General features: G+C 35.0%; 1 protein-coding gene across 1 annotated transcript in view; it reads right to left on the reverse strand.

Moving 5' to 3' along the window:
• Positions 1–1,201: 1,201 nt before the first annotated feature.
• Positions 1,202–24,432, reverse strand: part of LOC129277510 (choline transporter-like protein 2) — a 30,016-nt gene continuing 6,785 nt past the window's right edge. The window contains exons 3-21 of the mRNA XM_064110660.1: positions 22,843–22,916; positions 21,846–21,927; positions 21,029–21,113; positions 20,519–20,686; positions 19,932–20,004; positions 18,791–18,932; positions 18,325–18,408; positions 16,829–16,941; positions 15,841–15,963; positions 14,848–14,947; positions 14,212–14,304; positions 13,488–13,578; positions 12,680–12,915; positions 9,457–9,551; positions 8,971–9,077; positions 8,458–8,531; positions 7,519–7,684; positions 6,750–6,834; positions 1,202–6,134 (exon numbers count right to left, since the gene is read on the reverse strand). Coding sequence (XP_063966730.1) covers positions 6,007–6,134; positions 6,750–6,834; positions 7,519–7,684; positions 8,458–8,531; positions 8,971–9,077; positions 9,457–9,551; positions 12,680–12,915; positions 13,488–13,578; positions 14,212–14,304; positions 14,848–14,947; positions 15,841–15,963; positions 16,829–16,941; positions 18,325–18,408; positions 18,791–18,932; positions 19,932–20,004; positions 20,519–20,686; positions 21,029–21,113; positions 21,846–21,927; positions 22,843–22,916 — 2,119 coding nt within the window. The 3' untranslated portion in view covers positions 1,202–6,006. The remainder of the gene's footprint in view (positions 6,135–6,749; positions 6,835–7,518; positions 7,685–8,457; positions 8,532–8,970; positions 9,078–9,456; positions 9,552–12,679; positions 12,916–13,487; positions 13,579–14,211; positions 14,305–14,847; positions 14,948–15,840; positions 15,964–16,828; positions 16,942–18,324; positions 18,409–18,790; positions 18,933–19,931; positions 20,005–20,518; positions 20,687–21,028; positions 21,114–21,845; positions 21,928–22,842; positions 22,917–24,432) is intronic.

Here is a 24,432-nt window from a genome sequence, read left to right on the forward strand (position 1 = left end):
TGATATTCTTCATATCATGAACTAATTTCTTGACATCAAGAAATAATTTTTTGTTAAAAAATTACAATTTTTTGTATAAAGAAATGGGATGAATTGATGCAACAGCTTACCATACATACTGGCTAAACTATCCTGGTGAATGTTCTTTAAAGCTGTTTGAAAGTTACAAGCGACTTTACGAACAACCGATGATCCTTGTGGTGAATGACGCAAATTTTTATTTAGTGCCCAAGAAAGGGTCATCAGTTGTTTGTAAAGTCGCTCGTAACTTCTGAAGTTTGTGAAACACCCACCAGGGGGGCGTTTCACAAGTACAGTCACACTTAAATGCCTAGTTGCGTGCGTTTTAACAGGCATGACCGCATTGGTCAGATGATACCTAGAGTATCATCTGCATATTAATAAGACTGCACGTTGCATATCAGCATTTATTGGCATTTAAGTGCGACTCTTAAGTCGTACTTAAATATTTGCAAAACACGCTCCTGGTGCGACACCCCCTTTAGACCGGTCTTATTTTCCTCTACCGTATAGCCTATAATGTTATCTTAAGCGTCCACATGGACGCTTATCGGTATTTCTGTTAGCATTATAATAAGCAACCGATTAGCTCTTGGGTGATTCCTGTAAAGGTTTGCAATTATAGTTTAGGAAATAACCATTAGACTTCTTTCCTACTAAACCCCCATACAATATGGACTAATAATTATTTCCCAAGCTGTATGAGAACACCATTACAGCATTTAGATCCTGAGTGAAGTTAAACAATCACTTTAATTTGCCTTTATCCAATCCAATCCATATTATTGTTCGAAATAGACAAATGAAATACTCTGAAAATTTGTTTTGCCCAATTGATCGTGGGCTTGGCAGCCGCTGTGCAGCGCCAGATTGACGAGGCTCTATCCCTTTAATCGTTGAACGCCAAACAGGGTAGCAGCAACTCCCATCTTTTAACGTCTTTTGGTCTGACGCGACCGGGGTTTGAACCCCCGACCTCCCAGTTGTGAGACGGATGCTCTACCAACTGAGCCAATACACCGGTTATCATTTCTAAAAGAATGTTAATTATGAAGATCGGTGACCATGGGGTTCACATCCCATTCATAAACTAGCAATTGTAACAGATAAAGAACATGCCCAAACACTTATCACAAACATTTCACACATGCAAAATGAATCACACAAAACCCTGGTGAAGTAGCACAGACAAGAAAATATTTAATATACAAAGTCACAGACCAATGAAATATCTTCTCAAAATAGAACATTCTGAAATATTTACATCATAAATATAGCTTGGAGAAACATCTTCATTGTCCTCAAATGTTTCAATTTCTTGTATTGCAAAATCATATTGGACGGTACACAATGTATTTAAGCCTTATGACAATGATATCAGAATTATACCCCTTTCATAAACCCATCCTCCTATTAGCCGCCTAAGAGTAATGCGGATAATTCAATAAAAATTGCGTTCACAAACTCCGAAAACAATCCGCACTATTTTTACGAGCGCCCGTCCTGAAAAAGGCAGATAATCATCATGGCAACCGCACACACCCCCTCCGATGCGGTTGTTGGAAAAGGGTGACCTTGTGACCGCACCATGGCAATTATCCGCATTACTTTGGAAATGCGTTCATAAAGTCAAAATCTGGTCCCGATGCCGCTATTATGCGAATAATTGCAGCATCAAAATAATGCGGATAACTCTGGTCCTCCTCCAATTTTATGACCAAATTATGCTGCTATTAGCCGCATAATTGGGGTTATGAAAGGGGTATTAAACTATCCAGATAAATGTCTTACAATTCAGTGTAATGAGAGAATTGACATATTGGACCTTTTACAAACCTATGTTAAAGTGATTGCGCTATGAAAACTATATTTTGTAATCTCTTGTGTCAGGAAAATTGTCCTCTTTCATCATTGATTTAAACAACATGATGTCGATTACTAGTATATGATAATTACATTTTTAAATCTGAAATAATTACACAGATGTCTGTTGTATTGTATTCTTATTTTTAGGTAAATCAAACCCTGTTTGATAAGAACATGAACGAATAAACTCCCTTTTTTTTAACACAATGACTTCAACTTGATATAATTTACGAGTTGTAGAGAAAAAATCATTTGTCATGTGAAGTAGCAACCTGAAAAATTCCAGTTTACTACTTTGTGTGACAAGTAATTATTTCTCTACCACTGAGTATAACACTTCATCAACCTCTTTTGTTCTATTATATCATTTATCTTTTTATTATTTTTATTACAATGTACTTTCAATAATATAATAATTATTTTCCCTCAAATCCACGCAAGATGGAAAACAATAATACCACTCACATCATGAAATGGATTCAGATTCCCTAGAAGAATTTCATAAATATATTCCAAGTCCTTAATTTATTATAGGAAAGATGAATTAAGTCTTATCTAATAGATTTGATTCGATTTCAAAAGAACATTTAAGTGAAGGAGTGACCGATGTTACACAAAACAATCAAGAAACAATATGTCATGCATATATGTTTTCTAATCCTTTTTTAAACCCCTTTCCCCAAAGGTTACTAAAATGCAAGATTAAAACCAATGATGAGAAGCAAAAGTCATGAGATATATCAAGGTATTATATGAAGACATACATGTACACAAGATACAAGATAAGCAAGACAAAATGAGACTGCCATGAATAAAAAAAGGAAAACTAAGAAAATTATTTTGAGCTCTGCTTCAATAACTTCATTAAAACAATTGATAAAAATTCATAGAAGACTGTAGACAATTCTATGCTTCAGCCACGTGATTAAATATTATACTTTGATAAATTCAAGACTGCAAGTATTATGATGATAAATGCATAAAGACATCAAACAAGGATGAATCGTGAAAGACGATGGTGGATAAAAGAATACTGCAAAACTGAATCTATACATAATACAAATATGTGAATATGGAGATATATGTGAAAGATATAGATGCACAATATTCAAGAGGTGGGACCAAGACAATATTCCAATTGATAATTTAGCTTTGCTGTATATTTGTAATATAATAGCTCATTTCTAGTTTCATAAGCCAGCAAACATAAATGTTGATCTCAGATTGAAAAAAAGATCTAAAGTATCTCATTTTCTGCAATATGCTAAGGTTATGTGCAGACAAGATGATATCGATATAAATTTTTAATATACATGTAAGCAGCCCCATTTTCACCAGTAACCATTTCGACATTCACAAACGAGCCGTTTACTTTATTCATGAGAATTCATGCTTGAAATTCTCTTTAAATGTAAATTAACTATAAACAACTTGATATGTGACTCAATTTGTTTCCTCATAAAGACAGTGTCATTGTCTAATTATAGTCAGCCTTAGTATGTTACACAATTCATTAGCATAAAATGATGATTTAGATATTAACAAAAATATTAATATTCAAAACATAATAATGAAAAGTATATTATTGACTCTCTGTCGTGCAAGCAAAACAGATGGTTTGTGAAAATGGCGATGGTTTAGAAAGAATTGAACCTTAGTGAACAAATCTTTAATGACCTTGTTGCCTATACAAAAATTGAAAGACTTATAAGAAGACGTATTAGAAGGCTTAAACAGAAGGTTATTAGATGGATTGCAAGGCATCATCATCATGTGAGGAATCATATGACAAGGAAGTATTAGGCAAATTCTTTAAAAACATTGCATCCTGATCAGAAATATTGTTATACTGGTTTAGGAATTAACCATGACCTCAAGGTGAAAGTTAATTAGGCGGATAATTGCACTTGAATTGAACAAGGTTAAGAAACTTCATAATTCCATTAAATTGTTTTTGAATGATTAAAATATACATATGCACTAAAACAATACAACTTTTCATATGAATTCTTTCTTAGCACAAGTTACGACACAATCATTTTGAAATATAGTTCATGAAAAAGGCCCCTCTGAATGACCAAATGAATACATGCTGCATGCTATTGGGTTAATCTTTGTAGATATAGAGCTTATAAACTTATACCGATAAGACGTGAAAATTTGGTCCCAAATTAATGATGAATGAAAGAGGTCAGAAAGAGAATAATCCTACACGTTTGACTGCATAGCGGAAGATCATAATTTGCCTATCTAAAAAAGAGGAAAAAAAATAGATAGAAATAGCACTTTAGAAATGATTGCCATCACTATTTAATGCATAGGCATATATGTATTAATTTTTGTTATAAATATATACCATACAGCACGCACACAATTTATTAATGCAATACAATATGTGCCAGCCAGGCTCAAATCCGCAATAAATTGAACAAGATCAAATATCTATATACATGTACATGTAGTTTGATAGAGCAAATTTATGCTTTAAAATGATTAAAACCTTCATTTGTGATTTATAGTTGGGTTGAGCTGGAATATCACATATTGACTGTACAATACTTGTACCCTTGATAGCAATATGACAAATATATTGAAAATTTTTAATTCTGAGTACATGTACCTCCAAGAGTTCTTCAAGTTACACTTATAAATGTGAATAAAAACCATTTTTCTTCAATAAAATTATATTTACATTTTAACTATTGTGTACATAGCTTGGTCCAAAGTGTTGACGCTTTATAGTACAAATATATAAAATACATTACATATATACATTTAAGAGTTGACTTTACTTTGATATTAGCAGTAGGTACGTTTGTACACTTGATTTTCACAATTGATTGTATATTGTGGTTAATGCAATCAATCTTAAGATATTCTTCTACGATGATTACTAAGATTTGTGATACCATTTCCAGGTCAAACGTAGTTTCAGGAGGGCTTTCGTGTGTTAACAATAGTTTGAACTCCTAACTTTTGTCCACTCACAGCTTTCCCACTCCATCGGTTATGACCTTTAACTATAATATTCCCTAATTTGTTTCAACTTCATCAAACGCACTTTCTAATTCATTGCAGTATTCTTGGATTTAGGTACTAAATTTTCACTCTATTCTGCATCATTTATAACAGAATCATATTATCAATTACTTCTATTCATAGAATTCATTAAAGAATCTGCATAACTATAATGGAGCACATGCATATATGTTAACTCTGGAAGATTTTGTTTTTTCACTGGAAATGCAATGAAAACTAAAGTTACAAGATGCGTTGATAAAGGGAGAAGTTTCACCTTAACTTTTATAAGCACATACTAGTACTGTACCAACCTGAATTCATAAACTCTACATTCCATAAAAATTTTAACATCCTCAAGACTTATCTTTCTGGTCAAGGATTATAAGCACAAAATATCAGCCATTTATTCTCAGCCTGAAATGTATTAAAAGCACAAAACTGCCATGAAAATGAAATTCTTGATAATTTTTTTATTTCATCTTTCCATACATATAAAGAGCACACAGTATATAAATGTTATATAAAAGCCATAAAAGTATTGCCCAAATATGAAAAATTTAAAATATTGATACCTAATTTGTGTTTAAAAACGCCACCTTGTCATCTTAGCACTAAAATCTTATTGCTTTCTTATCAGCCCAAAAAAAGCATTATGCGTAATGGCTTTTGTATTCAGTAAAATACTTCTGCAATTCCAATTAAAAAAAAACAATTAAAAAGTACTCTTTTTATGTCTAGAAATTTAGTGTATGTCAATAAATATATCAAAAAAAATATATCTCTCGGTCATTTGAAAAGCCAATTAGAATTCATACCAGCTTGAACCAACTTTAAAATTTGCCATTTTTGGTCCAAACAGGCCTTGATGAGTTTTGATGCACGTAACTCTGAATTTTAAAGGTCAAACTCTCTACAAGTCACTTTCAGAATATGATTGACCTTTATGTATGTGCAACATAAACTCATGGATTGATTCCACATTCTCAACAAACCACATCAATTTCTTTTAAAATTGGTGACAATGATTTCCATTATCATATTCTATTAAATATAAAGCATTGCTTGTTGATCCTGTTTGTGTTGCCTTGTAAGGACTGTTTAATCATCATCGTCGTCGTCACCTTTGCCTTTACCAAATTTGTTCTTCTTGCCGACGATGTTCATGAGTTCTTTTGACATGTAGTAAGGTTTTTCTGCAGAGCCATCATGTCTCTCAAGATCTTCCACTGTGTAAAGAAAAAAGAAATTGAATATAAACAAGTCATCATTAGTAATGCTTTTAAATGAACTGGTAATGAAATCAAGTGAATGTATCCCCTCTGCAGAGTGCACCAATTAAAGAGCTAATTATCATCAACTTGACTTTGATTTGGCCGTCATTCTGACATGCAAGCATTTCAAGGAAGGAATGTTCCTGCCAGGTATCAATTTACTAAACTTGGGTGTACCGTTGTTATCAGTATCACCATCGTTATCATCACCATCACCACCACCACCACCTCCATCATTACTAATGCCATCATCATCATCATCACCATCATCATCATCATCGAGCATCATCATCACCATCACCACCTCCACCATCAACATTATAATCACCATCACAATAATCATCATCACCATCATCGTCGTCGTCGTCGTCATCATCACCATCATCATCATTATCACCACCATCAACATTATAATCACCATCACAATCATAATCACCATCATAATAATAATAATCATCATCATCATCACCATTCCAATCATTCATATTATCACCATCAATGTGATCAACATGACTGCAACATTTTCTTTTCCATAATCACAATGATACATATCTCTACTGGATTACTTACAGAAGCATAGGAAGAGTGTATCAACAGCCATGTCATAGACTCCAAAGAAGCAGACTGCTATGAAATATGTACCTACTACAATCACCTGCAAATAATTCATAATTAAAAAAACAAAGTGTTATTAAGACCTTACACGGAATCAGGGCGGAGAATTCAAAGCAATAAATCAGTATTCCAATGAAAATTTCAACTTAGCATTTCATATCACTAGAAAATAAATCATCAGTCCATAATGTCTATATTCCCATTCATCAAACCCAAGCGCAAGTCTTGTGTATGCGTTAAGTGGATGTGCGCGCCATGCATGATGCACGCCTGCGCTGTATACACTTTACAACACAATTAATTTACTTAGCCAGGATTATACTTCAAGTTCACGAATATCCTGAATTCAGAATAACAATAGGCAAACAGACATAATTTGCTACAAATAACAGCTTGAATTACACATCATACAACTGTAGGCCTATAGGTAATAATGACTCCATGGCTATAATTTTCAGGAGATACATCATAATTCCCTAAGTAGACCCATACTGCCTTCGTCAAGACTCGGGTAATGTGAGACTACTTCGGGAAATATATATGGCATCCCCCTCAAAGCCAGTCAATATTATATAAATATTGTATTCCATAGAGGGATACTTTTCCCCCATTACATATTTCACCCGAGTTATAAGAAATAGGAGTATTCAGGCACGGATACAGGATTTTTCTGGATCCACACCTGGTATATTATCAAAAGAGGATATAAGGTTAAGATACATACTATGATAGGTATCCAGTAGTATGTGAGATCTGGTACGGTGACCAAGTTAGATATGAAGGAAATCTGATTGGTGAAATAAAAGAATGAAGCCACGCCCACTGCCCCAACGACTAGCAACTCTCCCATGAAGAGTACAAAGTCAGTCAGCTTGTTCACTACTGCGACCCTGTAAATTAAATAATAGAAAGAAATATAATGGTTAGCATTCATTCTTGATCAGGTCTGACCACAAACGTAAAATCACCAATGAGCAACTTTTATCAAACTTGGTTTCAAACGGGCAATAGTTTAAGAACAGGACAACTTGCTTAAAAATGGCAAAAAACAACAGAAATATTATGTCAATATTGAACCTTTATTTCTTTAATTGAAATTTATCAATTTTATGTTTAGTTGTATGAGATACAGTATTAGTAAGTGATCTTTGAATCATAGCTAAGTTCCCAATTGAATGCTTATTTCTTTTGATTTTTAGATCTAACAAAAAAACAACATTTTTTCAGTTTATTTGCAAAATGTACTGTACTTAATAAAATGAAATGGATCGCTTCACAAGACCATAAAACATAACTTCATACTTTAATGGGGGTTTTTTAATTGAAATTTGGAAATGAATGGAAATATTTTATAAGTAAAAATTTCATATGCTTAGCCCTTAGTGCAAAATCTGCAAAAAAAAATAAATCCAGGCCAAACTACATCAAATCAAACTTCCATTTGGTTGGATATTCGCCTAGGCTTTTTTTCAGACAAAAATCTGGATAGAGTGATATTTTACAAGTCAATTTCCACATATTTAAAACATATTTCTGCAGTTTCTGGAAATTTGCTATGATGCAGACTCTAATTATGTGCATTTGTGCATACTTCATGGAAACTATGTAAACAGACCCTTTGCTTGTGCTCCTGGTTGATTATATAAATGTTAATATTTCTAACCTGACAATATTCCTCATGAGAAGGAAGAAGGCATTCTTAGCTGATGTACAGAAGTTCTTCCCATAGATTGCAATCTGAAAGGGAAAAAGGATTGTAAACATTGCATGATATAATTAGATTTGTACTTAATACAATCTGTAAAAATGTCAGAACCTGGGAACAATCAAGCCTTAAATTGTGATACTTAAAGGGCACGGCCACAAGGAAACAATTTGTGCAAAAAAATGGAATCACAATCATTTACTGATTCTGTGAAAGAAATATAATAACAAATTCACCAGCGTACACAAAATAGTTGCATTCTAAACAGATCTTGACCAACTTTTCCGCCCAACCTGACGTTGAGATCTTAAACCCTTCTAAATTATTGATAGATACATTTTTTGATTATCTATTAGGTATCAATGCATATAAAATACAAATCATTGGACCATGCCTGAAATATCAATGAGATCCTTGGTTTCCATTTTGTTGTTGGAAGCACTGTATATGTAAACTAAGAGGAATACTTACCAGAATATATGCATTCTTGTTGAGGAATTTCATGATCTTCTCCAGGCACCAGAAACAACACTTGAGACATTTAATAATGTATTTCACTATGTCATTATCAGCTTTCCCTGCAGAAATTCAAACATAAATACAATAAATGTGTTTATACTACTAGTATTACCCTGTGCTAAAGCCGGGGTAATAGTACGCAGCGCTTAGAAACATTTGTATTAAGCGCTATATAAATGTTGCATATCATTATCATTAGTAGTAGTATAAAGGGCTAATATTTGTGTTTAAAATGTGAATATGTGAATTATACTCAGTATCATCTAACATTCCCATCTAACAAAAGTTTAGTAGCATTTAAAAGTCTCTTTTCAATGGTTAAAATTCGAAATTTGACACGGTTTCATATGTACATGAAAAAAAAAGAGAAAGAGCTACATACACATAAAGGGAAGTGTCATGAGTCACAGAGAATACAGAACAAAGAGGAAATCTTACCTTTAAGTTTCTGCTCTACGTACTCCAGCAAAACTCTGATAATCTGAATGATAGCAATAATCAGAGACCCAAAGGCAATAGATCCAAGATGGTACCTGATGAAAAAAAAAAAAAAAAATTCATGAAAATAGTCAAATATAATATTTCTAAAGCCAACCAACATTGTCTGCTGTTCAGATGGTTGAGGATCTCTAATAATACTCAACGTCGGTAACTTGAGCTAACGATATTCAAGACACTGTCAAATTTTTGTTTTAATTGAATATAAAATTTCTATTTTCCAACTTCCACATCTAAATCAAAATGCTGTACAAATAATATCATACTCATTATGATGTTTAGTTCAAGAGCTATTCAATCATATTCAAAATGAATAAAAAAAATACTGAAACTTTGATGTCATGACCACAAAATGGAGTCGAATCACAGACCATTCACACTAGACCTTTACCTGACGGTCCTATAGAATGACTAGAAGAGAGGGAAGGCAGGAATGTCCTGTGGTTTGGTGAAAGCCCAGTAGTAGGAAGCAAAAGCTCCAGCGAGGGTGATCTGACCAAGGGCTAACCCTAATCCTTACCCTACATCTATCTCTAAGTATTTACCTAATAGACCTATAGAATGACTTGAAGAGCGGGAAGGCAGGAATGTCCTGTGGTTTGGTGAAAGCCCAGTAGTAGGAAGCAAACGCTCCAGCCACGGTGATCTGACCAAGAGCAAACCCTAACCCTTACCCTACATCTATCTCTAAGTATTTACCTGATGGACCTATAGAATGACTTGAAGAGCGGGAAGGCAGGAATGTCCTGTGGTTTGGTGAAAGCCCAGTAGTAGGAAGCAAACGCTCCAGCCACGGTGATCTGACCAAGGGCAAACCCTAATCCTTACCCTACATCTATCTCTAAGTATTTACCTAATAGACCTATAGAATGACTTGAAGAGCGGGAAGGCAGGAATGTCCTGTGGTTTGGTGAAAGCCCAGTAGTAGGAAGCAAACGCTCCAGCCACGGTGATCTGACCAAGAGCAAACCCTAACCCTTACCCTACATCTATCTCTAAGTATTTACCTGATGGACCTATAGAATGACTTGAAGAGCGGGAAGGCAGGAATGTCCTGTGGTTTGGTGAAAGCCCAGTAGTAGGAAGCAAACGCTCCAGCCAGGGTGATCTGACCAAGGGCTAACCCTAATCCTTAATCTACATCTATCTCTAAGTATTTACCTAATGGACCTATAGAATGACTTGAAGAGCGGGAAGGCAGGAATGTCCTGTGGTTTGGTGAAAGACCAGTATTAGGAAACAAACGCTCCAGCCACGGTGATCTGACCAAGGGCTAACCCTAATCCTTACCCTACATCTATCTCTGAGTATTTACCTAATAGACCTATAGAATGACTTGAAGAGCGGGAAGGCAGGAATGTCCTGTGGTTTGGTGAAAGCCCAGTGGTAGGAAGCAAACGCTCTAGCCACGGTGATCTGACCAAGGGCTAACCCTAATCCTTACCCTACATCTATCTCTAAGTATTTACCTAATAGACCTATAGAATGACTTGAAGAGCGGGAAGGCAGGAATGTCCTGTGGTTTGGTGAAAGCCCAGTAGTAGGAAGCAAACGCTCCAGCCACGGTGATCTGACCAAGAGCAAACCCTAACCCTTACCCTACATCTATCTCTAAGTATTTACCTAATAGACCTATAGAATGACTTGAAGAGCGGGAAGGCAGGAATGTCCTGTGGTTTGGTGAAAGCCCAGTAGTAGGAAACAAAAGCTCTAGCCACGGTGATCTGACCAAGAGCAAACCCTAACCCTTACCCTACATCTATCTCTAAGTATTTACCTAATAGACCTATAGAATGACTTGAAGAGCGGGAAGGCAGGAATGTCCTGTGGTTTGGTGAAAGCCCAGTAGTAGGAAGCAAACGCTCCAGCCAGGGTGATCTGACCAAGAGCAAACCCTAACCCTTACCCTAAATCTATCTCTAAGTATTTACCTAATGGACCTATAGAATGACTTGAAGAGCAGGAAGGCAGGAATGTCCTGTGGTTTGGTGAAAGCCCAGTAGTAGGAAGCAAAAGCTCCAGCGAGGGTGATCTGACCAAGAGCAAACCCTAATCCTTACCCTACATCTATCTCTGAGTATTTACCTGATGGACCTATAGAATGACTTGAAGAGCGGGAAGGCAGGAATGTCCTGTGGTTTGGTGAAAGCCCAGTAGTAGGAAACAAAAGCTCCAGCGAGGGTGATCTGACCAAGGGCTAACCCTAATCCTTACCCTACATCTATCTCTGAGTATTTACCTGATGGACCTATAGAATGACTTGAAGAGCGGGAAGGCAGGAATGTCCTGTGGTTTGGTGAAAGCCCAGTAGTAGGAAACAAAAGCTCCAGCCAGGGTGATCTGACCAAGGGCTAACCCTAACACTTACCCTAAATCTATCTCTAAGTATTTACCTAATGGACCTATAGAATGACTTGAAGAGCGGGAAGGCAGGAATGTCCTGTGGTTTGGTGAAAGCCCAGTAGTAGGAAGCAAAAGCTCCAGCGAGGGTGATCTGACCAAGAGCAAACCCTAATCCTTACCCTACATCTATCTCTGAGTATTTACCTGATGGACCTATAGAATGACTTGAAGAGCGGGAAGGCAGGAATGTCCTGTGGTTTGGTGAAAGCCCAGTAGTAGGAAGCAAACGCTCCAGCCAGGGTGATCTGACCAAGGGCTAACCCTAATCCTTACCCTACATCTATCTCTGAGTATTTACCTGATGGACCTATAGAATGACTTGAAGAGCGGGAAGGCAGGAATGTCCTGTGGTTTGGTGAAAGCCCAGTAGTAGGAAGCAAAAGCTCCAGCGAGGGTGATCTGACCAAGAGCAAACCCTAATCCTTACCCTACATCTATCTCTGAGTATTTACCTGATGGACCTATAGAATGACTTGAAGAGCGGGAAGGCAGGAATGTCCTGTGGTTTGGTGAAAGCCCAGTAGTAGGAAGCAAACGCTCCAGCCAGGGTGATCTGACCAAGGGCTAACCCTAATCCTTACCCTACATCTATCTCTGAGTATTTACCTGATGGACCTATAGAATGACTTGAAGAGCGGGAAGGCAGGAATGTCCTGTGGTTTGGTGAAAGCCCAGTAGTAGGAAGCAAAAGCTCCAGCGAGGGTGATCTGACCAAGAGCAAACCCTAATCCTTACCCTACATCTATCTCTGAGTATTTACCTGATGGACCTATAGAATGACTTGAAGAGCGGGAAGGCAGGAATGTCCTGTGGTTTGGTGAAAGCCCAGTAGTAGGAAGCAAACGCTCCAGCCAGGGTGATCTGACCAAGGGCTATCATAAAGTTGACCAACCAGAAGAACATGAAGAGGTTGTAGAACTGTAGGTAGATGGTGTAGTAAGGAAGGGCATACTCCTGGAAACCACAGGTGGCGGTGGTGTTGTTGGACGCAAAGGTCTGCATTGAGAAATCAATTTACAATGGCACATAAGTATGCAGACACAGCTAAACTCATCTACATTGTAAATTTCTACAATGACTTGACCGTAACCAGAAAATCCATTCGAAATTGTTTGTTTACAATTAAACAGTCATATACCCTGTGTAAATATAAATAAATTGTTTGACATCACTATAGGTATCCATAGTGTCTCAATACATAACAAATGGTAGCTTCAAAATATATATTTGTTTAATTACAAATGAGTAAAATAAAAGCTTAAAAGCAATATTTCAACCTGTTTTTGTAAAGCTGGATAATATAAGTGACTTTGCGATCAATGAAGAGAGATTTTTTAATTGATATTTCAAATGGGACTCAGATCTATAGAAGGGAAATAAGAAGTATTTTTTATAAGGATTTTCATTTTCAAAGTGAACATTTTGGAGGGAAAATAAAATGAACAAGTAATCTTTTGAAGGAAAAAAAGTGATAGTTTGAAAGGAAAATAGAGAAAACAAGACATTTGAGACCAAAATTGAAAAAGGAAAAAAACAACCTGAACAATGAAACATAATTGAATACTTACAGCAACATCACAGGATGTGCCGTTAGCAAGTCCGTAGTCTGAGGGAGCGTTGTACACTACATACATGGCCTGGTGGGATGTGGCGAGATAACTATGACAAGAAAACTAGAGTCAAGGATTTTAAACATAAGAATCAGGTAGATGAGCATATCTTGCTAGTTTTTCTAAAGAAAAGACACATTGTAACTTTTCAAGCACGAAGCTGTGTGTTGGTATACCAGTAAGCTGTAAAATTTGGTGTGTGGTTTTTTTTTTATTAAATGTGAAGGTTTGGTTGTTTTAATTTTTTAAAGCAAATAAACCTTGATTTTGACTCGCTGCTGAGTCATGTATTTGCCATTATGACAAAGTTACCATAGAAGCATTTTTTTTTTACACGGACCTTTGAAGGCATTTACCAATTCCAATGCCTTCATTTTGGAATTCTTTTACTTAGTTCATAGAGAAGGTACAATTTCCATTAATAACAATTTCCAAACAACATTCCAGAGCAGTACTTCTAGGTGGGTGTTTCATAAAGTTGTTTGTAAGTTAAGAGCGACTTTAAGAACGACTGGTGGTGATCCTTTCTTGTGGTAAATGGTATATTAATTGGCGATGGTTTAGCGCGTAAGAAAGGATCACCAGTCGTTCTTAAAGTCGCTCTTAACTTACGAACAGCTTTATGAAACGGCCCCCAGGTGTGAATTTCTATTCTTATAACTACAGATAAGTAAAAGGATACACTGCAATACAAGCCCACAGTGCTACTACAATCAATTCCAGCAAGAATGGTAGAATAGGCCAGAAGAGTGTTGATATCATATGCCCAATTGCTCTGAAAGAAAAGGAAATAGAAATTATCAATATTTAATGCAAATCATTACAATCAGCAGACATATACATATATACATGACCATTTAAGGCAAAATAAAAAAGACTTTAAATAATTTTTTTTTTCAGTTTCCCATTTTAAACACAGATTCTAAAAAAATTGTATGTTTTGTCACTTCCCTCTAAAAAACAAATCTGTACCATATAATAATTCTTATGCTTCATTCTAAAAATATGGTCAACATTGAGAAAAACACTATATTTTCAACCTAAATTGAAGAATGATATAGAGTAAAATAGCAAATAGTTCATCACATTGATCAATATTAAGACTAATATTAATCAAAAGTAACTGTAATGATATCAAAGTGCTGTATAAATGGGTTTGTACATTACATCAAAATGCTCATAATTCCATATCAGAAACCCTTATTTTTTTTAATATCCAGAGAGACAAATTTGGCTTTTGCAAAATGTAATGGAATTGAAGTTATTAAAAGATGTATGACTGTTTGGAATATTATATCCAAGTGAATACAATGTTTACCTGCTTGCTTCTTTAATAAGTGAGATAGCAATACGTATACGAGTGCACAGACATAGTGTCATCAGAAGCAGTATAGCCAGGACCACTGACAAGATAATACCTGAAAAAACAAGGGAGAAACAAATAAAATAATAAATACAGTTATTCATAAGGTGGTTAGGACAGACCTCAAAACCTCTCCAACTGTATACAGGCATGATATTCCCCCTGAAAAAAATCTGAAAAGTAGCCAAGGGTGGCTGAGTCCCTGCCGAAATCTGAGACGCCCCGGTCGGGGTTACAAGCTCAACAGCATGAGAATGTTCTTGGGCAAAGGATTTCACATAAAAAGAAATAATAATAAAAATAATAATAATAGAAATAAAAGATCTGAAAAAAAAAAAAATCAAAATTCTGATTTTAGTTGGTAGAATATCATGCCAGGGTATATGAATTTGCTTGAGAAAAGGAAAGCAAGGGAATTTTCCAAAAGGAGCATGTACTACAAGAAATATGGCAATGAGACAATCACTCGAAACTTTGGTTCAAATTCAGGATTATTAGGAGATTATGACAAAGCATCTAAAAACGCTTAAAGATTCCCATTATCAGACAGTGAACATACATGTATCTATTCCACTCTCTGTGGAGTATTCAAGACCGTTGTCATGTCAAGTGTTCATAATACAATATTTTTTTCATACTTTATTCCCTTTTTTCCTTGTTTACTTAACAATAACATTGCCTTTAGTATAGACTTGCATGCACACACAATATGCTCATTATATTTAAAACATCACTTCGACACATATTCCTTTTCATTTCGACTGACAATTTTGAACTAGTATTTGATACTTATATCTGCATCGTGTTATAATAATGAACTCTCTGTGAAACTCCTGTTCACTATTAATTAGTGAATTTCTACACCCCTGGCTGAAAATAAAATATAATAGAATTCTTTAGACAGAACTACATACATGAATAAATCTATCATAAAAGCAACAAACTTACCGAAGACAAGCCATGTTGTTTGAAGTCTGAGATAACTGCTCAAATTTGATGTGAATGTGAGTGCAGCATCCGCTCCATCTACGCCCTGTAAGCTCTTATACATGTAGTATGAATAATAGATACCTAGTGGAAGATATTGATATTATTACTAGTATTATTTATTCAGCAAATGATATTATCCTCCAAAGAACAAACTTAACAATTTTAGAAGCAAAGAACAGATGATACATAATAGAGATCAACCACTAAAAAGTCGGAGGTAGAAATAAATGTACAATTAGTAAAATAAAAATCTGTGGCAATAAATACAAGCAGGTGGATGTACATAATGTAAATCACTTAAATCTTAGATCCTTGTTCAGTCATGACATAGTGCATTAATATTTTGAGTATAAAGTCAGTAAGATACAAAATGTTAAATTAAACATTAAACAGAATTTTTTTGTTCTTGCTTGGCTAAAAATTTGGTGGACTAATATCATTCTTAAAAAGTTTAGCATAAAATGATTTTTTTTGTGTCACAAGTTTATAGAGGACAAACTATGAAAAAAAAAGAAAAATGGTATACCAAACAACGTCTAGATTTGTTGGCCAGCAAATTTGAGTGTAGTCCCCTGTGCAGTGCATTTGATGTTCAGAAGAATTAAGTCATTTTTGAAATACATGTATTTTGGTGATTCTTATGGTTTACAGCAAACACCATATTCTTATGTGCATTATAAACACCCTTTTACAATCACTTTGAGATCATTTCATTCATTCTTCCCAATCAGAGGGGTGTTTCACAAAGAGTTAAGCAGAGTCATTCTTAAACGCCAACATGTACACGTAATTCAATTAATGGATATGCGGAGGTGAGCGTCCCTTGCGCATGATCTGACCAATGCGGTAATGCTTGATATACCATACGCAACTGAAATTTAAATGCTACTCTAAATCATCCTTAAATCTTTGTGAAACACCCACCAGAGCTATCTCACTAACTCACCCACACCGAGGACGGCATACAAGGCGAAGATGGAGAACCAGATGATAACGCCAGCCAACCAACGCATGATGATGATGAAGATAAACGATATCAACATACCAATACCCATACCACTGAAAATCAAAGACAACATAAGATTGGTTATCATGCTTGCAAGCTGTAAAAGTTTTGCTGGTCTAAGACCATGGAAATAATGTCATAGTTCCTTCGGAAGTGTAAGGAGGAGATAGAAGATAACATAATATGTGTTATACAAGAACTGAATATATTACTATTATTGTACAATACCTACTTACTAAGTAGCTTGTTGTACGTGAGCAATGAGTGGGTGACTATCAAACATTCCTTCTGTTGCACACGGAAAATGTATCGTTGCACGGGTCAGGAAAAGGTGATATCACTTTATATAAAAATTATGATTCAATGCATTACATACGCTTTAGTAAATGTAAGTGCAATATGCGAAGGGTTACTAGCTAAATGCGCATTGCTGCTGCAGATCAGATGCACGCTTGAGGGTTTTTCCTTTCGCTTTCAAAATTTTCTTTCTTATTTTCATAGATTAATATAGGAAAGAATCGATCATTGTTTGTATTTTCGCTAACTTCTGAGGCATTGAACAACACAAACAGCAAATATTCTTATTCGTGCAATGATGTGACATTTCGCATTAGGTAAAAGAAAGAGACACTCTATTCAACTCGGCTAACGCCTCGTTGAATAGAGCATCTTTCTTTTACCTTATGCGAAATCTTGCACCATTGCACTCATGCCTATTTGCTATTTGTACACTATCTCATCTAAAGAAGATGTGAACATATTTTTTTCTAAAAAAGAGATGAATTCCACAATAGTGACCCCACTTTAAGCATTCTAAACCAGTGGTCCAGTGCGTACTGGAAGAGGTTGTTTCCAACCACAGGGAGGGGGTTGCCAACAGCATTATAATGCCTCATTTACGATCACTGTACAATGGATAAGTCTACATTTTTTGGTGGCATTACAGGTGGCTGCAGGATATGATTTTTGGGTTTGAATTATTTACGGCTGTCGTACAATTTCTTGTTTTCGGCATTGCAGAGGGTCAAAAGACTAAGCCAATTCAGAGGGACTTCGGAGATCATACAATGTTCTTGCATTCATCAAAGGATGTATGTTAAATATAACATGCCCTTTTGCTGATTGCACGATGCCAGTATATTGTACAATGCCCGTGTGTTGATCATAAGACTATTACGTACCAATCGTACGATGCCCCAAAGATGTATTTAAGGGATATGATCCTTAGATTTTGAGAAAAAAAATTCGCCCTGCACTAAACAAAATAGTTGATGCTTAATGATCGTGAATCTGTATGAAAATTATAATTGTGGAACACCACCCTAAGGAGATCATATGATTAGCAGCATATGATGATCCTACGATGACCGTAGACCAACTACAAACGTGGCATAATGGATGCTGAGTAATCAAGCCTACTATAATGTTATACTTACGCCAAGATGAGATACCAAGAAGATGCAACGTCTTGATAGATGACTTCAATCAGATTGAATACATCCAGGATCAGATTAACAGAACTACACAAAGATAACAAGAAATTTGCGCCATTAATAAATAACCTACATGTACATGTATGTTATTGGTATGTTAAACATTATTTTCATTCTTTTCAATCATGTACTGTAAAGTTAACTATACAAAGATGGACACCCATTATCATCAACAACACACTTTTGATACGTAATAGTTTTTACTGTAATTATGAGATATACAGAAAATACATTAAATGTCATAGTGCCATATATTTATAATGCAATAAAATATTTAAGCTGAGCCACAGTGCGATTGTTTTCTTTTCTTTTTTCACAAATCAGTGATAACAATAATGCAAAACACATGAAAGATGGATGCTTCTTAACATCTTGATGAGATGAAAACAGTGTTGTAAAGTAAGCTTACGTTTCAAAGAGTTCCCCAGCGTTGCTTGCTGTTATATTGTTATTATCTCCTGATCCAGTAAGAATGAATTCATCTTCTGAGAATACTTCTGTCACAGTGCTTAGAGAGTTGACAAGGAAAGATGGGATACACCGATCCAAATCTGAATAGAAAAGTCAAATGTTTTATTTTCATCAGTTTGTGTTTTGAACTACAATTTTGTTTTTAAGAAATGATTCCAGATTTTCATACAATATTAAAATACAATTTCCCAAATACACAAAAGAAGTTTAAACAAAAGAAGGTATAAACCCCAACCTAGGTTGAAGGTCAAGTCCACCCCAGAAAGATGTTGATTTGAATAAATAGAGAAAAATCAAATTAGCACAACACGGAAAATTTCATCAAGATCGGATGTAAAAAAGAAAGTTATGGCATTTCAAAGTTTCGCTTATTTTTTAAACAAAACAGTGATATGCACAACTCAGTGACATGCAAATGAGTCAGTCGATGATGTCCATCACTCACTATTTCTTTTGTCTTTAAATTGTTTTAATTATACATAATTATATTTCATGTTTTACAGAATTGACAATAAGGACCAACTTGACTGAACCATATAGCATTAAACAATGCTAATTCCACATATCCAGGGATGAATTATTCATTGTTTCAGTTGACAATGAGGAGAAAATTAGAATATTTCACATGTCATATAATTAAATACAAAAGAAATAGTAAGTGGATGACGTCATCAGTCTCCTCATTTGCATACCGACCAAGATGATGTGCATTTAACTTTTTTGCAAAATTAAGCGAAGCTTTAAAATATCTTAACTTTCTTATTTCACATCCGATTTTGATGAATTTACAGTGTTATGCTTGTTGGATTTTTCTTTTTATTCAAATCAATTTTTTCTTACGGTGGACTTGTCCTTTAAAGCCTCTATGCAAACTACATATGATCCAATTCTAGCGTTTCACGATACCTGCATGCAAGTTCACGCTTAATGTGATGTCACTCCTACGCATTGATCTTGAGAGATTGGTCAACCAAAGTATAACAAAAGTTTATACAAAATATATTCTGAGATAGGCAGAGAGCACCGGAGCATTACATGAAGGTACAGATATGGTGAGGATGGCAATGTTAAAAACTTACATGCAGATTGTGGTATCACATATGATGCACACTTGTCATCTTCAAACATCTTGGCTAATCCATCTGAGCCTTCCTGTAATTACAAAAAAATAAACAAACATAATGTACGATCTGTTTGTAATCAGGGTATTACAGACACTCATGACATAAGTCATATGATATTTATTGACGTTCTCTTTACAACACAGGTTCAACGATGTAGCTAGCCAATAGCAACTGCACATGCAAGTCCTGTGTTTATGCATTAATTCATTTTTACACCCCCCCCCCCGCCATGCATTTCTTGAATCAGCACTGTGCATTTTGAATGCACCACTTGATACAGTGAGAAGGCTTTTTTTGTGCCACAGTAGAAAGCGGACGTGATCTCTTTGTCTATGCAATCCAAGGAAATTCGGAGGGGGTTTATCAAATTTTCCACTGCAAACTCATACTGCCAACCTTTTATGTAAAACAAATAATGCACAGCTTTAAATTTGTAAGGTAAATTACAATGCAGGAATCTCGGATTTCCACAATACCATGCAAAAGCACTTGCTGCAAAGCATTTTATGAATACCCTCAAGTTTTAAGAGTTCTCAACTTACGTATTGTCCACCCGAAAGGAGGTATTCTGCTTGAGGGTCGAAGTCATAGTCACAGATGAAGTTATCCCAGTTGATGAGAGATACATCTAATGGTAGATTATCGGCTACGCTGAGTGCTACTGATGTATACGGTGCCGCTGTATAGTTCGGACATGACGACACACAGATCTATAAATGGAATAATCAAGTGCATATTGGTAGCTTAAGGTTTAAAAGTGCAAAATAAAATTTGCATAAAAAATACGATATCACATGTCTAACTCACTACCCCCCCCCAAAAAAAAAAAAAATTCAGCTTTTGTATAGCGCTTTAATACATCCGACCAACGTTTCTATGTGCTTTACAGATATATTAATATGCTGCAAACAAATACCCACAACTATAACAACAGAACAATGCAACAACAATAATTACTAATTCAAATTTTTTCCCAAAGAAAGAGGTATTGAATAGAAGCATAGAATGGAATAGGAATAACAAAGTTTACATAAACAAGAGATTTTCATTACCTGTGTAGTAGCACACTTGATGTTGAGAAGAGTGGAATAACTCAGGCAATCAAGGAAATTGAAGAAGTACAAATATGGCTTGTCCCTGTGTAATAGATTAGTATTCAACAAAAAAACATTTTATTTAAAAGAAATCAATACAAATGATTCAGTGTTTAGGAATGGATAAATACAGTACCGTCAGTTGCAAAGAGATAAATGAATATTTTTTTTGTCAATTATAGGCTACTTATCTTTATATAATAATTAAGTATAACAATCTGAAAATGATATGTACAGTCTTTACTTCCATCAAAATAGAACATATCTCAGAATAAACAAAAATAAATAAAAAAAGGATGAAGAATATCTCCTCAGCAATGTTATTTATTCATGAAGTGTACTCATAATCGATTCACTTTCCACATCTTTTCAGTGATGATATACATGATGATATGACCATTCCATGTGCACTTGTACATGTATGTACATTATTATCCATCAACTTTCACTTTCCTATAACCCCCCCCCCCCCCCCCCCCCCGTACATTGTACCTAACAAACCATTAAATGTGATGAATTCAGTTGAAAGTATATGGTAATGGATAACAATATTTCACTTGGGTCCTGTAACATCATGGTTAGTGATTAATCACACACATGATTTTCATGATTAATATTACATTGTAACCAAAGCAATCAATCATAAAACTATGTTCTATGATGATTGCCAAGCTTTGTGTTACGGGCCCCTGGACATTGCTTGTTCAATATATATGTTTGCTTTGCAATAAAACAAAATGGTTCCAACAGTGTACCCTGTGGTACCACTACTTACGTGACTGTATCTGAGTAGCCACAGATATTTCCCAGAGTGTCTGTTGGTTTGATGAGGGTAAGAGGATTACCCTGGGTCCAAGCTGAAAGAAGAAGAAAAGGGGGAACATGATGTCAAGCATGATACACATTTGTCATAGACCCACCTACATACATGTAGGACTCGATGGCCCGTATTCTGAAGTCGGGTTTATCTTAAACTCAGGTTTAAAGTTGTGGTTTAAGTATGGCGAGCCAATTGTCACATAAATCACTAACAGTAGAGATATCATACTTCAGCTCATTTGGCTCTCAAATCATTCATAATTGTCTAGGAAGTATAAAAAATTATTGGCTTCACCATCGGTGAATCAGGAAAGAGCACAGTAAACATAAGAAACATACAACTTAGTAACAAATTTTTATACTTTTGGCTTCCCATACTTAAACCACAACTTTAAACCTGAGTTTAACTTAAACCCGACTTCAGAATACGGGCCGATGAGTTGTATTCTCAGAATTTGACTGGGGTTTAACTGCAAATTCAATCCAGATTTAAGGAATGATTGGTTTCATCTTCCCTAATTAATAAAAATGGAAAATACATAACCAAAAGAAACTCATAATTAAATCAATGTTTTCTTTCATTTCACAACAAATTTATTTGTTTAGATAAATTTTTACTGTAGGATTGATATATCTTTCTTTGTTCGAACAGACATCCATAAAATTATGGTCTATTAACCTACAGGTAGTTTAATTTAATTTTGCAGTCATCATAGTTGGGTTTACTTTAATGAATAGGGAAATAAATAAAATGCACCATCAGAACTACTGTTGCTCCTTTATCCCCCCCCCCTTTGCCCAGAGACATTTCAATTCACTTTTCAATTAGGTTCTTCTTAAAGTTGGATATGTTTTTTCAATCTTTCAACATTTCTTCAACGGATTATCATGCACGATTTTAATCTTTTCGAAGCTTTGAGTCTAAATTATGAATACAACAACCATGCACTTACCAAGGTAACCCACCACAAACAGACCAGCGAAACATGCTAAGAAGAGAATACAACATATCACATCAGTACAGCCCCTGTAAGAAAATAGAAAGTGAATGGAAAGTCGCTTTTAAGCTGGCCATATCTTTGGGTAAAGATTGAATATTGCAAATTATATCATTTTAACTAGATGATTAATTAAAAGAATTTATATCATTTACATTATTTCAAAAGAAATTGAAATATCAGTATAAAGATAGAACAAAATATGCACATGTGATAAAAATGATAATCTTGATGGATCTATACAGTGCGTATCAAAAAAAGTTTACACTTTGAAAAAATCCTGTAAATTTATACACTTGTAATATCCTGAAGATTTTTCCACATTTTAACATTGGTACAGATCCAATTAAGCAAATGACGATATAACTGTCGAAAAATATTTCCGCTTGAGTGAGCACCACTTACTTTTGAAAAGCTCATGAAAAATGATTTGCGCAGAACTTTGAAATAGTTATGCGAATAAAAGTAGACCTTAATCATGAAGAACACGTGGAATTTAGCTTATAAAATTGATTTGAAGATATCTTTATCTTTTTAGTCTGTTCCCTTGCCCAAAACACTTCGAAGAGTGCATTGCGCCCCACCCCACTCCCCCAAACACCGAGGCCATCTCGACGATATTTGCTTTACACTGAGCTGTCATTTACATGAAATTGCTTAGACTTGATTTTCATTTTGTTAATCATTGTCATTAGCTTGGAAAAAGTGTGGAGAAACAAGTATTAAAGGAAAAATGAAATGTAAACCCACTTTAAATGATACAAATTTAGTGTAACAATGCTGGAGATGTCTGATATAAACTTTTATTCAGATTTAGTTATGTCCTTAGATCCAGCTGGCACAAAAAGGGTAAAGGTTGTGCTTATTAAGTGTTGAAATTTCAATTTGGGTGGCAAAATTGTTACAAAATGCTTGAATGTACATTTATCCATTTTATTTCTATTGACTAAAAGTGCAAGGGAAATAAATGTTTCGCAGGGTAAGTTTGATTTTGCTCTTTCCCCTTGACACAGCGTGAAAACAAGCATTTTTGCGCAAACAGATTTCTGCGAGTTTTACAAAATTGGACAGTGCTCACTCAAGTGTAACATTCTGTCAAAACTTTTACTTTTATTGGATAGATGAGACCCAAACCCAACATAATATGGGGAAAAAATACCCACATCTTGTATAATTTTTAATTCCCAGGGCTTTTTCAAAGTGTAAACTTTTTTTTGATATGCACTGTATAATGCATGATATTGGCACATCAAGCTTATTTAAATTGTGTATTCAGTACATGTATATTAAACATTAGATCAAATGTAGTACATTTTAGATTTGAGAATGATTAAAGACTTCTTTGAAAAAAAATATATTGCACACGCCTACCATTTATTCATCAATAGATTTGGAAATATGAAATTGGTAAGACTTTACATGTACATTGTATACAGCACCCCTTTTCAATAAAATGTCTTTTTTTTAGAATGTATGTCATTTGAGCATTATATTATATATTGCAAATACATGTACATGTGTACATTTTTTTATATTCCATGTGTG

Source organism: Lytechinus pictus, chromosome 15, assembly GCF_037042905.1.
Source record: "Lytechinus pictus isolate F3 Inbred chromosome 15, Lp3.0, whole genome shotgun sequence".
NCBI classification, from domain to species: domain Eukaryota; kingdom Metazoa; phylum Echinodermata; class Echinoidea; order Temnopleuroida; family Toxopneustidae; genus Lytechinus; species Lytechinus pictus.